At 38.3% G+C, this 14171-nt stretch overlaps 1 protein-coding gene and 1 non-coding gene across 3 annotated transcripts; one reads left to right on the forward strand and one right to left on the reverse strand.

The window, feature by feature from the left end:
- Nucleotides 1-232: 232 nt before the first annotated feature.
- On the reverse strand, nt 233-7883 carry LOC120514499 (pancreatic progenitor cell differentiation and proliferation factor-like). Of its 2 annotated transcripts, none has more exons than XM_039734902.1 (5): nt 7704-7883; nt 6317-6412; nt 2890-2967; nt 758-854; nt 233-544 (listed from the first exon to the last, which is right to left on the reverse strand). In XM_039734902.1, the coding sequence occupies exons 2-5, from the start codon at nt 6369-6371 to the stop codon at nt 442-444; spliced, it is 333 nt and encodes a 110-aa protein (XP_039590836.1). In that variant the 5' UTR covers nt 6372-6412; nt 7704-7883; the 3' UTR covers nt 233-441. The 2 variants fall into 2 exon arrangements, with proteins under 2 accessions (XP_039590836.1, XP_039590837.1); XM_039734903.1 differs by lacking the exon at nt 7704-7883 and adding an exon at nt 7146-7168.
- Nucleotides 7884-8841: 958 nt separating this feature from the next.
- Nucleotides 8842-8913, forward strand: trnae-cuc. The gene has a single exon. It is a non-coding gene; the product is annotated as a tRNA-Glu (tRNA).
- Nucleotides 8914-14171: the final 5258 nt, after the last annotated feature.

Genomic DNA, 14171 nt, shown 5'->3' on the forward strand with positions numbered 1-14171 from the left:
AGGATGAATGTCTGATGCGTTTCATAGCTGTAAATGAAAAAATCCACACAAATTCTCACATGAAGGCTCAATACGCACATCAGCACATTTGCCTAATGTAAAAGGCCTGCACTTTACTAAATCGGTGTTCCAAAATAATGCTAATGCTGTGCAAAACATATGGATAAATTAACTGTATAGTTACAGCTCATGAGAAATGTCCACCAAAGCCACAAAATAAAACAGTCACACAAAAGATCAGCTGCTTGTGTTGTATTTATTAATTAAATTTGTTGTTAAGAGTAAAAATGCCTCACAAAATGTTACAGAATAAAAAAAGACACTAAAGCAGCCTTACAAAAATATAAAAAAAATAAAATAAACCAAAAAAAAAAAAAAAAAACCAAATAGAGGCCTCCGTCCCTAGCATTCCGAGGTCCAGCGATGGTTGCTCGATAAACTTCAAGCCTGTGGTTTGCTGGGCTTACTGGCCTCACTGTTCCCAATTACTTCCTGAGCCAAGCTGCACATCACCTTGCCATTAGATAGACTCAAAGTCCCAGGGCTGCAAGAAATAACCAAAGTTAGATGGAACACAGGATCATGCCAACCAAAAGTCACTCTGCTAGGAAAGGATTAGGGCAAGACAACAAAGCTTCACTCACTCAATCACGTATTTAGTGCTATTCAAGTATGCCTGTAACCAGCAACTACTTCAGGTTACTAAAAATGTTAAAACACGACTATAAAAATATTGACAAACAAAAGCACAACCTACTTTTGGGGATTTTCCGATACAGTGGTCATAGCTGGTGGCACATGTTTGCCAAAAAAGAAACTGGACCACCAATGGCCTGGATCAGACTTTGGCAGACCTGCAAATCAAGAATATTAATTTTATAAATTTAAAACCCCTATAAAAACTACACTTGGCACAATAAAAGGTTCAAGAAATTTCTAAATCAAGATGCATTATTACTTCTTCAAAAATATATGATCTTAACAGAGCAATGCCATTGAACCAGACTTAACATGTTTAACTTGCACAAAATGTTTACAAAGGAAAATAACGTGGATTTCTGTAGACAATGGGTCTTTGAATTTATGGTACATGCTTCCTCAGTTGGTTTTCCCAGTTGATTTCATACAGGGGAAACTATTGGCAGATGGCTTAGAAGCTACCCAATCAGAGCATGTATTGCATATTAACTAAAACTCTTCAATGATGTATGCTTCCCGCGCGGTGCTCGATTGTTTGCTTTTCTCTCTCTCACCCTCTCCGACATTCTCTGCGCCTGGCGGAGGGGTGGTTTGCACACAGGCCGTTTGCTTAGAAGATACGGACGCTCCTCTAAAAAATGCTGCTTTATCGCGGTGCTTCGGCATACTTAAAAGCCAAAAAGCACGTATTGATTTTTTTATGGTTTGCGTTTCTCTCTCTCTCTCTCGGACATTCTCTGCTCCTGACACACATTCTTTGAAGAGGATGATACGTTTGCATTCTTTTAAACTGTGAGAAAGAACTGTCATCTTTGTCTTATCATGAAGCACAGTTTCAACTTTTGACTAAAGGGTGTTATTTCATGTCTAGAGGGCCCTAATAATGTTAGCAGTGTGGGAGAGTATAAGAGCTTAAAATATATAAAATAACCATACAAACATATATGGTTTCTAATAATTTTCATCTATCGTGTTCTGGAACACAAACCCCGAGATCGAGGAAGATTACTGTACAAGGAGTTTTGTATGAATGGAAAGCACAGGAAGGCAACAAGAGTTTCTACAATGCCAGCTAGTCAAATGGAAATGGCAATACCATATTCTTGTAAAACACTTAGGGTTGTGTGGTATATGGATACTGGAAAAAGTACCAAAAAAGGCACAGTACCATAATTTCAGTGTTTTTGGTACCAAAAGTAAATTGTGGTTTTCAAAAACCTTACATCCACCAGAACAACATCTTCTCATAATGACCTCCGCCCCCCAACTATTTGACATCCTCAAGACTCAAAAGGTGGAAATCCTCATTGATACACTGTAGTCTCTACAGCGGGGGTAACACTGAACCCTACCCCCCCGGTCTTCAACATGATGGCAATTCCACAGAGGAAATTACTACCGCCCACACCAAATCTCCCACCACTCATTCATTCTGAAATGATGCCTGAAAAGAAACTGCTCCTTGTATAAAAACCAGAGTAAGACAAGGCTGCAAGGTGCAGAATTGTGCAGAACACGAGAGAGATTGCTGTTAAACAGTAGTTTGGGGGTGTGTGGTTAGGTTTGCAACACGTTAATTATTTCAGCTCTGGTTCCGAGATCAAAGAGCTGGTATCAATGTTAAAACAAAATTTTAGTACAATCCAACAGTATGTAACAATCACTCAAAGTTCAACAAATCGGTCATTCAAATTAGCCCAAATGCACCCTTGTGTATTTAAAATGACACCGTTTCTAGTCCAAAACACTGTTCTATTGCACATCCACTAAAGCCCAACAAACTACACCAATTATAAAACCAGTACAAGTAAAAACAAAATGGCATTAAATAAAATTAAAATGTTACATCATTAACTGTTAAAGCATCAAGGGAAAATGAATTTTTATACAAACCTGAGAATTCAGAAACTAAACTATTATCTTTTATAGAAGAATTAGGAGAATCCGAAGATGTTTTAAATGAGGGCGTTAAGTAGAATTGTTAGGAGAAAACAAGCATGTGTTGTAACTTCCATCCTTTACATATGACTAAACATTACATCCCCCGCCCCCCCAGGGTATTGAAAACGTTTTGATACCTGTCACTTAAAACATCTACCCCAGTCACAGAAATAAATTATGATTATGAATCTGTTGCTACTTTTGGCCTTTAATGAACAAGGCAATGGATAAAAATACAAAATGCCTTACCAGGATGGTGTGGAATGACTTCTCCAGAGTATTCAGAACTTCCACAAGAGCTGTTACTGGAAGTGGAACCCAGGCGCCCTGCAATAAATTTAAATAGCAACTGTTATGAGAAGACAGCTGTGACCCACATGCAACATGACACCAGACAGCGCATTACTTAATGTTACTAAAAAAAAAAAAAAAAAGGATTTTTGCCATTTTTGAAACGTGGACTCAATAACCCAAGTTCTGTTAGGTTTTAATATTTAAAGCCATTACTGTATGTGGATTTTTAAGAATGATACTTCTTTGAAACAAAGTCACAATTTTTTTTTTTTTGGGCTTAAAATTAAAAAACAAAACTAATTTAGAAATATACCACAAGACCTTCTTGCAAAGACAAGGAAGCCATTGTGTACATCTGTAGCAACCTGAACCAGCAGTACATTCTCAAGAATGTGATATGGCAGTTAGAATATGACAGCTCAAAAAAAAACACACCAACCCTTGTACTTGACCAACATATGCCACAAACGGAGATGCTCTTGATTTAGCATGTCCGGTTTTTATATTATATATGCAGAAAAATAAAATACTAACTGCACAAATGCCAGGTATGTGTCTTTAAGCTGGGCTTGTAAGTATTGCCATATATAAACCAGAAAATGGATAATTCAGTGCAAGCTCTTGAATCATCATTATCACAAACTTCAACAGCAAGAGTAGGTAAGTAAGTAAACTTTGATCTGTCAGATTTACAGTACAAACAAACGGAGAAAGGCAGTAGTGAGTGTTCAGGCTGTTTTAACACGATGGTGCTGGTTAAGAAGCACACTTCAGAAGTAGTTGGACGGCTTCTAAACTTGTTGGTAGGATTGTTTTGGTCAATTCTTAGGTCGGGAAGTAGTTTGCCAATGGGGAAAATCAATGACCTCATTTACAATAAAAATTTATGTCACATTTGAATTTACAGTAAGGAATGTACATGTCAGTGGGCGACTTCCTTGGTGTCCATGTCTTATACATTTCTTCTGTTTGAAAACAGTTTGATGCTTTTGTCATATACACATTCATCTGCAGGTTTCTTTTATAACTGTGGAGGGTGGGGGTGCATAGTAGGGTTTTGGTGTTGACCTAACTTCATTCATCCTCTTTACTAAAGCAGAGCAAATTAAAAAAAAAAAAAAAAAGTGTTACATAAATCTGTTTGCGACCTTGTCACTCCTCAATCATTCAGGGTTCTTTATAACTGGGGGGGCGGGGGAACGCACACGCGCACACACACAGTTTGGTCCATTGAATCATATTTGTTAAAGATTCATGCAGTGGACAACCAGGATTGGAGAAAACTTGGACCCCTTGTATTCATCCTGTGGAGTGTCAACAATCCAGATCACCCGTAGAAAATACAAATACCAAAAAATATCAGAACACCACAACCAAATGTGTCTTTACGGCTGCATTCTACCCATTTGTGAACAACACTTTTAGCTGGAAAATTCTTCAGGCCACAAGGACAAGACTGACCTGGAATGGGTCACTTAGTTAAAAGCAAAGATTAAAACTTCCAAATATCAAGCTACTTTTGCTTTAATTTTCAAAATGTTTTTCCATGTAATCACTTTAAAATTCCCTCTTTTAAATTATAAATTTCTATTGAGGAGTCAACTATTTGTTTTCCAGCTACTTCAAACATTTCTTTACAAATTAACTCCTCCAGAACAGAACAGAATAGAAATGTTTACCTTAATTGCAGTAATTTGAGTCTTGCAATTTACTTCAATTCTGCGTGGACACATTATAAAGTGAACCACGAGAATGTCTGGCCAATGTGGAGGTTTTGAAACAAACTCAATTTAAACTTTGGAATGAGCAGACAATGCACCACCAATGAAAACTGGACCACTGGAACAGGAATACTATCTTATCTGAAGCTACTGCATGTACAACTGCAGTTGAAAATATGTGCAGACTCCAAAAAATGGCAAGCCAAATTATGCCAGTACGAGTATGTGGGTGTGTGCACCCTGTGATGGAGTAGGCAGTAGTGGCATGAAAGACATTGTAACCCTGCCGGAAATAAGTAGGTTACAAAAATAGATGGATGAAAACTGACTGAGAAAAGCCACATCCACTAAATTCATAAAAGAAATGACAAGAGACGTTTTCTTATTAGGGCTTGCCATGCTTTAATGCATGGCAGAGAGCCATGTTGCTGTAATTGTCATTTCCAGCACTGAACAGTGAGATGCTTCACTTTAAAATGGCTGAAGTTGCCAGGTGAATGCTCAGGTATGTCTTGCTCTCACTTGTGTAAAAATAAAAGTTGCATACTTTGATTTTTTAATTTCACACCAAAGTTGAATAAATGTTGCAGTACATAAGCTATGTTTACCTTTAAAGAAGATAATCTTTGAAGAACTTGACTTGACTTGACTTTAAAATACTGCTTATGGTTTATAAAGCCTTAAATAATCTCGCTCCATCTTATATATCGGAATGCCTGACACGTTATATTCCAAATCGTAACCTTAGATCTTTAAATGAGTGTCTCCTTATAATTCCAAAAGCTAAACTTAAAAGAAGTGGTGAGGCGGCCTTCTGCTGCTATGCACCTAAAATCTGGAATAGCCTGCCGATAGGAATTCGCCAGGCAAATACAGTAGAGCAATTTAAAACACTGCTGAAAACACATTACTTTAACATGGCCTTTTTATAACTTCACTTTAACATAATCCTGATACTCTGTATGTTCAATTCTTCATAATAACTATTCATGGTGGCTCTAAAATCCGTACTGACCCCTACTCTCTCTTCTGTTTCTTTTTCCGGTTTCTTTGTGGTGGCGGCCTGCGCCACCACCACCTACTCAAAGCATCATGATGCACCAACATTGATGGACTGAAAGCCAGAAGTCTACGTGACCATCATCATCAGGTCCTTCCATGAAAATATGATGATTTATGTTAGGTAGAATGCCCAGAGGGGACTGGGCGGTCTCTTGGTCTGGAACCCCTACAGATTTTATTTTTTTCTCCAGCTTTGGAGTTTTTTTTGTTTTTTCTGTCCACCCTGGCCATCGGACCTTACTCTTATTCTATGTTAATTAATGTTGACTTATGTTTATCTTTTATTGTGTCTTCTATTACTCTATTCATTTTGTAAAGCACTTTGAGCTACATTTTTTTTTGTATGAATATGTGCTATATAAATAAATGTTGATTGATTGAAGAAAATTTAGGATTTTTAACTCAAATGTATACTATTTCCACAATCCCACATTGAAAGGCAATACCTTATTTAAACCAGGAAGAGATGAAATGTAAATTTAAAGGTGAATTTATACAGTCAATGATTATGCCGCATGAAGCACTGGGTTGATGATTGAGAAATTTCAACTACTCTGGTCACAAATATGCACACAAACAGCATTTGTTGTAGGACTTACTTCTGTAATAATCATGGGTTGCAACAAGTGAGCCGCTTGATGGAATTGATGCCATCTTTCCAGTCTTAGATCACTACTTGGAAAGTGATGTTATACCTTCAAACAGGAAAAAAAAAGAAAAAAAAAAGACATCAAACACATGACTAGAATCAAGATAAACATAAAACTAAAGAAACTGAGAATCCACCTAGCGGAGGCAAAACACTTTTTTAATGCTCTGGAAGTGAAGAAAATAGATTATTAAAGTACATAAAAGTACACTAACACACACAGATAAATGTTAAACAAGGAGTATGGATAATACAAGGTCCTGCTTTTAGTCCCTGCTATTTCTACCACTTGGCAAAAGCAGATAAGGCCATCCTAAGTCTAATCCAAGCATATGGATGTGGGCAACTAATCTGAACAATCCCAATTACAACCTGCTAACTCAACCTGTCCATGTGCCATGCTTAACTTATTAGGGTCATAATGACATCATGAATTCTGTTCCAGTTTTCAGGCGTTTTTATGTTATATACCTACATCTATCTATATCTAATCTCGAGAGAGACTATTAGCCAGTGGAACGAATGTGTCTGGAACGCATGAAAGTGTCACTATATGATCCAGCACAAAGACACGCTCTATTAATACAAATTACTTGATACAAGTTCCATGAAAAGCACTACAGAACAAACACCCGTACGTCCCTCGTGACATGCCCATCGGAGTTGAAAACTGTCAATTCCACTCAAAACAGTTGGCGATAGTATATAACCTGGAGGTGACCTTTTCAATCAGAACACTCCAATGTTGCACGTCTTCACTGTAGTGCGAAAGAGGGTACCTTAATGGCTTCAGCGGACACACGGATTAAGATCGTCTTCTTAAGGGTTTCAGGGAAACATTCAGCAAATACCCTATTCCTATGATCCACAAAGCTTACGGTGTCGTAAAAACGAGAAATCTAACGATCTAATGAATGCAGTTCGGCTCCATTTCTTTGTCTGCCATGAAGCACACCGTGCTTATACACAGTCGACATCGATGTCTAGTCCACTTTTAAACAACTCAAGACGTGTCCAGTCGTTAAAAATACTCTACTTCAGCAAGTCCACTTTTAGACATTCAAGACGCCGCCTGGCGGATGCCAAGCATTCGAAAGACCGCTTCATTCCGGTTAAAACCGACCAGCTTGCAACTCTCAATGCCCGTTAATTACACATCAGTGCATCCATCTTTTGCAATGTCTTTGTCTGTTGCAGGAACCCATCATCCACCGACGCCTGAACTACACTTTAAATCAGTTCCCTGACTCCCCCATAACGGCCAGGAGGCAGAACACAAATATCTTCTATTTTTTCCCCCACTGCATATCTCGAGATTTTGTCAGTTATTAACTCACCTTGTTATCTTAGTTTCTGAAGCTGTGCTTTCTTACAGACAGCACCCAGCAGCTACTAAACCACACTTGGCAAGGCTCAGGAAAGAAAACGCTAGGCGACGGGGCCCATTTGTAAAGGTAAATTTGGGTAAAACCCTCCACGTCCTAAAGACTCTCTTGATGCTCTCTTCCGCTTCGACGCCGCCAGGGACGCCTTTATAAAGCGTGTGGGCGGGGCCTGCTTCGCGCGGCTTGAGGCTTGGTGTATTTTCGAGCTCAGCGAATTGTAAGGGCAGCCGAATGTGGGGCGACGTTAACGTTGCGCAGGGAAGGCGTGTCTTGCTAGGGGTTTATGGAAACCCAAGGAGAATTAAGAGGATTATATTTTTCTGGAGAGCGTAGAGATAGCAACGCATTGTGTATAAGCATATACACAAGACTGTATACGAGACATATGCATGGGGTACTTTGGGAACGAACACTGTCGCGAACCTAAAGAAACAGACGGTGGCTTTAATTTAATGTACAGGGAGCGTTTTTATTTACAGCGTCACGGCTTGTCCTGTCATTTTTGTATGTCAGTGTAAGTAGAAACTCTGTATCGTATTGTTGAGAATAGATAAAAATTCTGAAGCACATAAGTGAGATTTTTTAACCAATGCTAACATTTTTAGACAATCCACTCCATAATAAGCACTTGCAGCGACCGCTTGACAAAGCAGTAAAGCGCAAAAATAATGTAACAGTAAATCACTTCTGAGAGGAGTGAATACTGCACGCGTGAAGTCCATTAACATAGTCGGGAACAGTAACGAAAACAGTTTTAGTCGAGGATCAGGGTTTTGGTATGCTTCGGACAAAGAATATACGACGTTTTCAGGGTGGAAAAAGTGGAGAGAGTTCTGGATAGCTTGCTCCGCACGGCTGTATTTGTATTAAGCAAGTTAAGGTGCACTAATATTTCGCTGACACGAGTGTCCTACAGAGGATCTTGTCTTTGGCATGGCATAAACTTATTTGGAGTAAATGGTGATTAAATTCCAACGAACAGAAAAATATTTTTATTCGGATTACATTGTACTTTAGAAGAAAATAACTATTATGTAACTATGAGTTTTAAATATATTTTCATTGCAATGTAGTTAGTAAGACGTCATCTTCCCTGGTGGTCTAGTGGTTAGGATTCGGCGCTCTCACCGCCGCGGCCCGGGTTCGATTCCCGGTCAGGGAAAGTTGCTTTTTAAGTTTGTAATAAATGTTTGAAATGGTAGTTTTTATATTGTAGCACCTAATTGAATATCAGTTAACATTAGCAACCAGGCATTTTATACTATTTTTACACAGAAATCTATTTGTGAAAAGTGCAGCAGCATCTACTGCACGTATGTCTCAATGAAACTCAAATCTAGATATGTAATAAATAGACACAACTATTTTCTTGTTCTACAGTATATACGATAAGTGTGCTATTGGGCCTTTCTAATTAAAAATATGATGTATAATAAACTAGAGAGTAATTAATTTTATAAAAAACTCTTATGTTCGTACAATCAATAACCCGATGTGGAGCGCCATTTGTTAATTTGTTCATGTAGATAGGGATCTCTAACTCCGGCCCTGGAGGGCTGCTGTGGCTGCAGGTTTTCATTCTGACCCTTTTCTTAATTGGTGACCAGTTTGTGCTGATCACTAGCCCTAAACCTGACAAACTTCTTTTGCCTTCACTTTAACTGACTTACTCTTTAGGACTAAAACCCCCCCACCCCCAATTATTTCTCTCTTATTTAGAAGCCAAACTATAACTAAATACAAAATTAGCTGACACACAACCAGCTAACCTGTGTCCATCACACAATATCTGAAAATAAAGATAGGTGAAGGTAATGTTGATCTGCTCTGGTCCACAAGACATTTTGCCGATGGTGTAAAAAAAAAAAAAAAAGCCACAGTTTTTGAATTGTCTGATGCAACAGAATGAGAGCAGCAACGAGAAATGGAAAGAATTAACAAAGGGGTTAAATGAATAACAAGAATGGGCTTCTAATTAAGAAACTAGATGGAGTTTAAGGGTCCAACTTAGCTGGTGGTCTGTTGGCTCACCTCGTATCACAATTATATTTCCTTTTAAGGAAAAAAATGAAGCAATTCACAGGGCTAAATCTTAAAACACAAATTAAAATTAAGTTAAAAGAAGTTAGCAGCAAAAAGTGTTTACTAATTAAGAAAAGAGAAAGGAAACCTGCAGCCACTGAGGTCTCCCAGGACTGGAGTTGGAAACCCATGATGTAGATGAACTGTAAACACATCCCAATAGTATACATTTTTCCCAAATATAAATTATTACACACATCCATCCATTATCCAACCCGCTATATCCTAACTACAGGGTCACGGGGGTCTGCTGGAGTCAATCCCAGCCAACATAGGGTGCAAGGCAGGATTATTATTATTACGTAATTTCAAAAAAATGTCAAGCCGAAACTGAAGATTTCATTTCAGAGTTGTCGTGGAGCCGAGTGGGAAGGCAGAAAGCTTCAACCGGATGGGATGTGGGAGGAAATGCATTGAAATTCATAATTTGCTTTTCAAGAATGTTGTCAGTTACAATACTGTACTGTTTTTGGGAACTTGCAGGGCAGCTAACTGTTTCTGTGGCAGGCACACCTACACAGACTCCAGCATTCAAACTAAAGTAGCAAAACTAGTTTTTCACATGTCCAATAAAATACAAACTTACAGCCTTTTTTCATTTTAATGTCAAATTTAAGGACTTAAATATATGTTACAGATATATCACATTTCGTAAGCCGTTCACATGGAGGACACACTATCCCTGATTTGCGAACACACAAAGTTGTCTAGAAACCTTGCTGTGGACTTCGGTTACTAATGTAATTTAATCTATTTATTTTGTAAGTCTGCTTATTCAGTTACGTCAGTGATGTCCAACTCTAGACAGCCTAGACAGCCACAGTGGTTGCAGGTTTTTATTCTAACCATTTTCTTCATCGGTTACCAGTTTTTGCCTTCGTTTCAATTAACTTGATTCAGACACCTTAAGTATTTCTTTTACTTTAATTAGTAGCCAAATAATAATGAGGCACAAATTGAGCAGTCAAATGACCAGGTAACCACAGTATCTGAAAATAAAGAAAGGTGAAGGTCTAAATAAGGGTTGATCTGCTCAGGTCACCAAAACATTTTGATGGTGTTCTCAGAAAAACAGAAAATCAACAGTTTTGGAAATGTCTGCTGTGGCAAGTTGAAAGCAGCAACACGCCATGTAATTAGATAACAGGTTTAACTAACAGCAAGAATAGGGTTCTAATTAAGAAACTGGTTGGAGTTTGAAGATCCAGCATAGTCGGTCATCTGTTGGCTCGTTTCACATCATATTTCTGTTTGGCTGCCATTTAATGAAGAAACGAATCAATTCAGAGGATTGAATCCTTAAAAGCATGGCTATTAAAATGAAGGGAAAAGAAGTTAATTAGCAGTGAAAACTGGTTACTGATTAGGAAAAGAGTCAGAATGAAAACCTGCAGCCACTGCGGCCCACCAGGACTGGAGTGCGACACCCCTGAATTATGTGGTCTTGAGTAGCCTGAGTCATCCTAAGCAGCATTAGGCTGGACCCAACCTAGGAGGATATAGCAGGCAACAACAACATTTATTGATATAGCACATTTTCATACAAATAATGTAGCTCAAAGTGCTTTACATGATGAAGAAAGAGAAAAAAGACAAAGTAAGAATTAAAATTAGAGAACACTAATTAACATAGAATTAGAGTAAGGTCCGATGGCCAGGGAGGACAGAAAAAACAAAAAAAAACTCCAGACAGCTGGAGAGAAAAAGTAAAATCTGCAGGGGTTCCAGGCCATGAGGCAGGCGCTGGCCCACCCATACTGGGCACATTAAGCACTCCCAGAGACAATCCATGTGAACATACGCAGAGCATGCAAGGGTACACAGTTGGGGTCTCTAGAGCTGTGAGGAAGCAATTTTAACAGTTTAGTTAGAATTCCGTAGACCGGTGTCAACTTTAAGTTTTTTTTTTGTTTTTTTAGTATCAGGGAAAATTAGTGTTGCAAAAAATGAACACTTTAAAGAAAAATACAATTCTTTTTTGTCCATTTACGATAACACTGTGAACAATGCTTTCATGCATCTTTTAAAGTAAAGAATAAGTAAAACTTTGCACTTTTTTAACTAAATGAAATTAAATGCCACTGCAAAAAAATGCAGTAATTTTTTTTAGAGTGGTGAGAATAAGCTTTCATATGATTCAGTATCATTAGATAGGGGTGCATAAATGTCAAAGCACCATCCATAAAGGCCGCTGCAAGCAGACAAGCAAACAGGTAACGTCTCCTTATCTCATAGCAAGCCAAAGTAAAACTCTGTATAATAGGATGTAGTGTTTAATATTAGAGCGTGGCTGCAAAGCTTTTAATTTCTTTAGGAAGAAAAAGTGTGTTTGAAACTTTTCTGTGACTATTAAATACAATTGTGTTTGGGTTTAAATCATATATACTGTATATATGATAAAATAAAGTTGTCATGATGACCAACCTTAAGGCATCGAGATGACCAAATGTCAGTACAGAATAAATATGTATAAATTAGCAGCAGTTGTCACACTGACACATGCAGAGTACAGTGAAACTCTTATCTGCACATCACATCCTACTAACATGCAACACATTGCCATGACAAACAACATATTAAAATATAAAACTTCACTGTAATTACGATGGGACGTTCAAAAAGTTTCCGTGCTTTTTTTTTTTTTAAAAACTATATTTATTAAGAATTTCAAAAACAAATTACATCGCTTTTCTACATAGTCACCATCCTTTGCGATGCAATTTTCCAAGCGTTGTACCAACTTTTTAATGCCCAATTACTACTCCTCCCTCCTATACCGTTTCCAACGAAAATACAAAACTTTTTGAACGTCCCTCTTAATAGAATACACAAATCAGCTTACCTGATGGACTCCTTACTTCTGTTTCTGAGTTTCCATTTCAAAAACTGTGGTGGAAAACTAGGAGTGCTGCAAATTTACTAATTGTTGTTCTAAGGGGAAGATGTGTGGGATTGTTGTTATCAGTGGCAGAATTTCTTGATCCGTTTTCCAGTTAAATCACTGGAAAACTGCAGTTGCTGATCCCGTCATCAGATGTCAGATTATGGGACTAAGAACTGTAGGGCATTACAGCCAACATGCCTCTGTGATGTTTTTCCAACACAGTTTTACATTTTCACACGCTCCAAAAAACTATGCAGCCTGATCAGGCCAGTGCTGTACAAATGCTTTCCAGGCATGGAAAGGTCATCTGCAATCTTTTAATTTTTTTTTTGCCAATTGTGTCATGGTGCATATAACATAAGATATTAGACAGGTGAGCCTCTCTTCTTTTCGTGTCCATGCAGCTGTACTGCATGCATTGTACTTCTGGATGTGCCCCCAATGGTCCTCATCTCTCACGCACATTGGGCACACCTCTGCGACTTCAAACAATAAATCAAACTAGCATGAATTTCTTAGGGTGAGTTGCTGGGTAAGTCCAGCACATTGCCACAACCCTTAACTTGGCAAGATTATATAAATGAAGTCTGTGACTGAAAATCACTGGGAAAAAAACTTGTGCAACAGAGCCTAAAGACAGTGCCAGGCAGAGCAGATGTAAGCCCTGTGAGATTTCAAAGCAGATTTTTCAATGTTTATGTCCAAAAATATCCCTAAACCATTGTGACCGACTGATGGTGAACGGAGTTTTACATGGCAATTAGAAATCCTTACTTGTCAAATTAGTGTAACAGTAAACGTGCATGATGAGTGTGAGTGAGTGTGTGCATGTTCAAGTGGTGTCACGGTCAGAATAAGAAAGTTCACTTTTTGATTTTTTAATAAATTTGCAAACCTTTCAGAAAACATGCTTTCACTTTGCTATTATGGGTTTTTTTGTATGAAGATTGATTGGCAAAAATAGCAAAATCATCCTGTGCCAAAGGTGAAGGGGCCTGAAAGCTTTCTGAACCCATTATTGTCCCGCTGCATGACCCAATGACTCTTAGCTTCAGTTACCAGACAGACAACTGGACCTTAAGAATGATCTGATACAGAGCAGAGTTCATTGGTCCTTCAATTATAGCTTATCATTCAGGTCCTCAAGTAGCAAAGCCCTAACCTAGCACCACACTACCACCACAATGTTTGACTACTGGTTTAATGTTCTTACTGGGCAATGCCATGTTGATGCCAAGTGTAACTGTCATTAAAGCCCATGTTCACCTAGATCCTTTCAGATTGTAATAATTAAAATATCCCTGACCTTTCCTTAGGGAATCCTGCAGGTCTTAGGATTTTTATTTTTTGATCCTTCATGACCTCTTGAGTAATTTTATACTGAGTAATTTTAACAAGCCTGCTACTTCTGGCGGGCGGCACAGTGGTAGCGTTGCTGCCTCACAGTAAGGAGA

This window comes from Polypterus senegalus, chromosome 14 (genome assembly GCF_016835505.1).
Source record: "Polypterus senegalus isolate Bchr_013 chromosome 14, ASM1683550v1, whole genome shotgun sequence".
In the NCBI taxonomy this organism is placed as follows: domain Eukaryota; kingdom Metazoa; phylum Chordata; class Cladistia; order Polypteriformes; family Polypteridae; genus Polypterus; species Polypterus senegalus.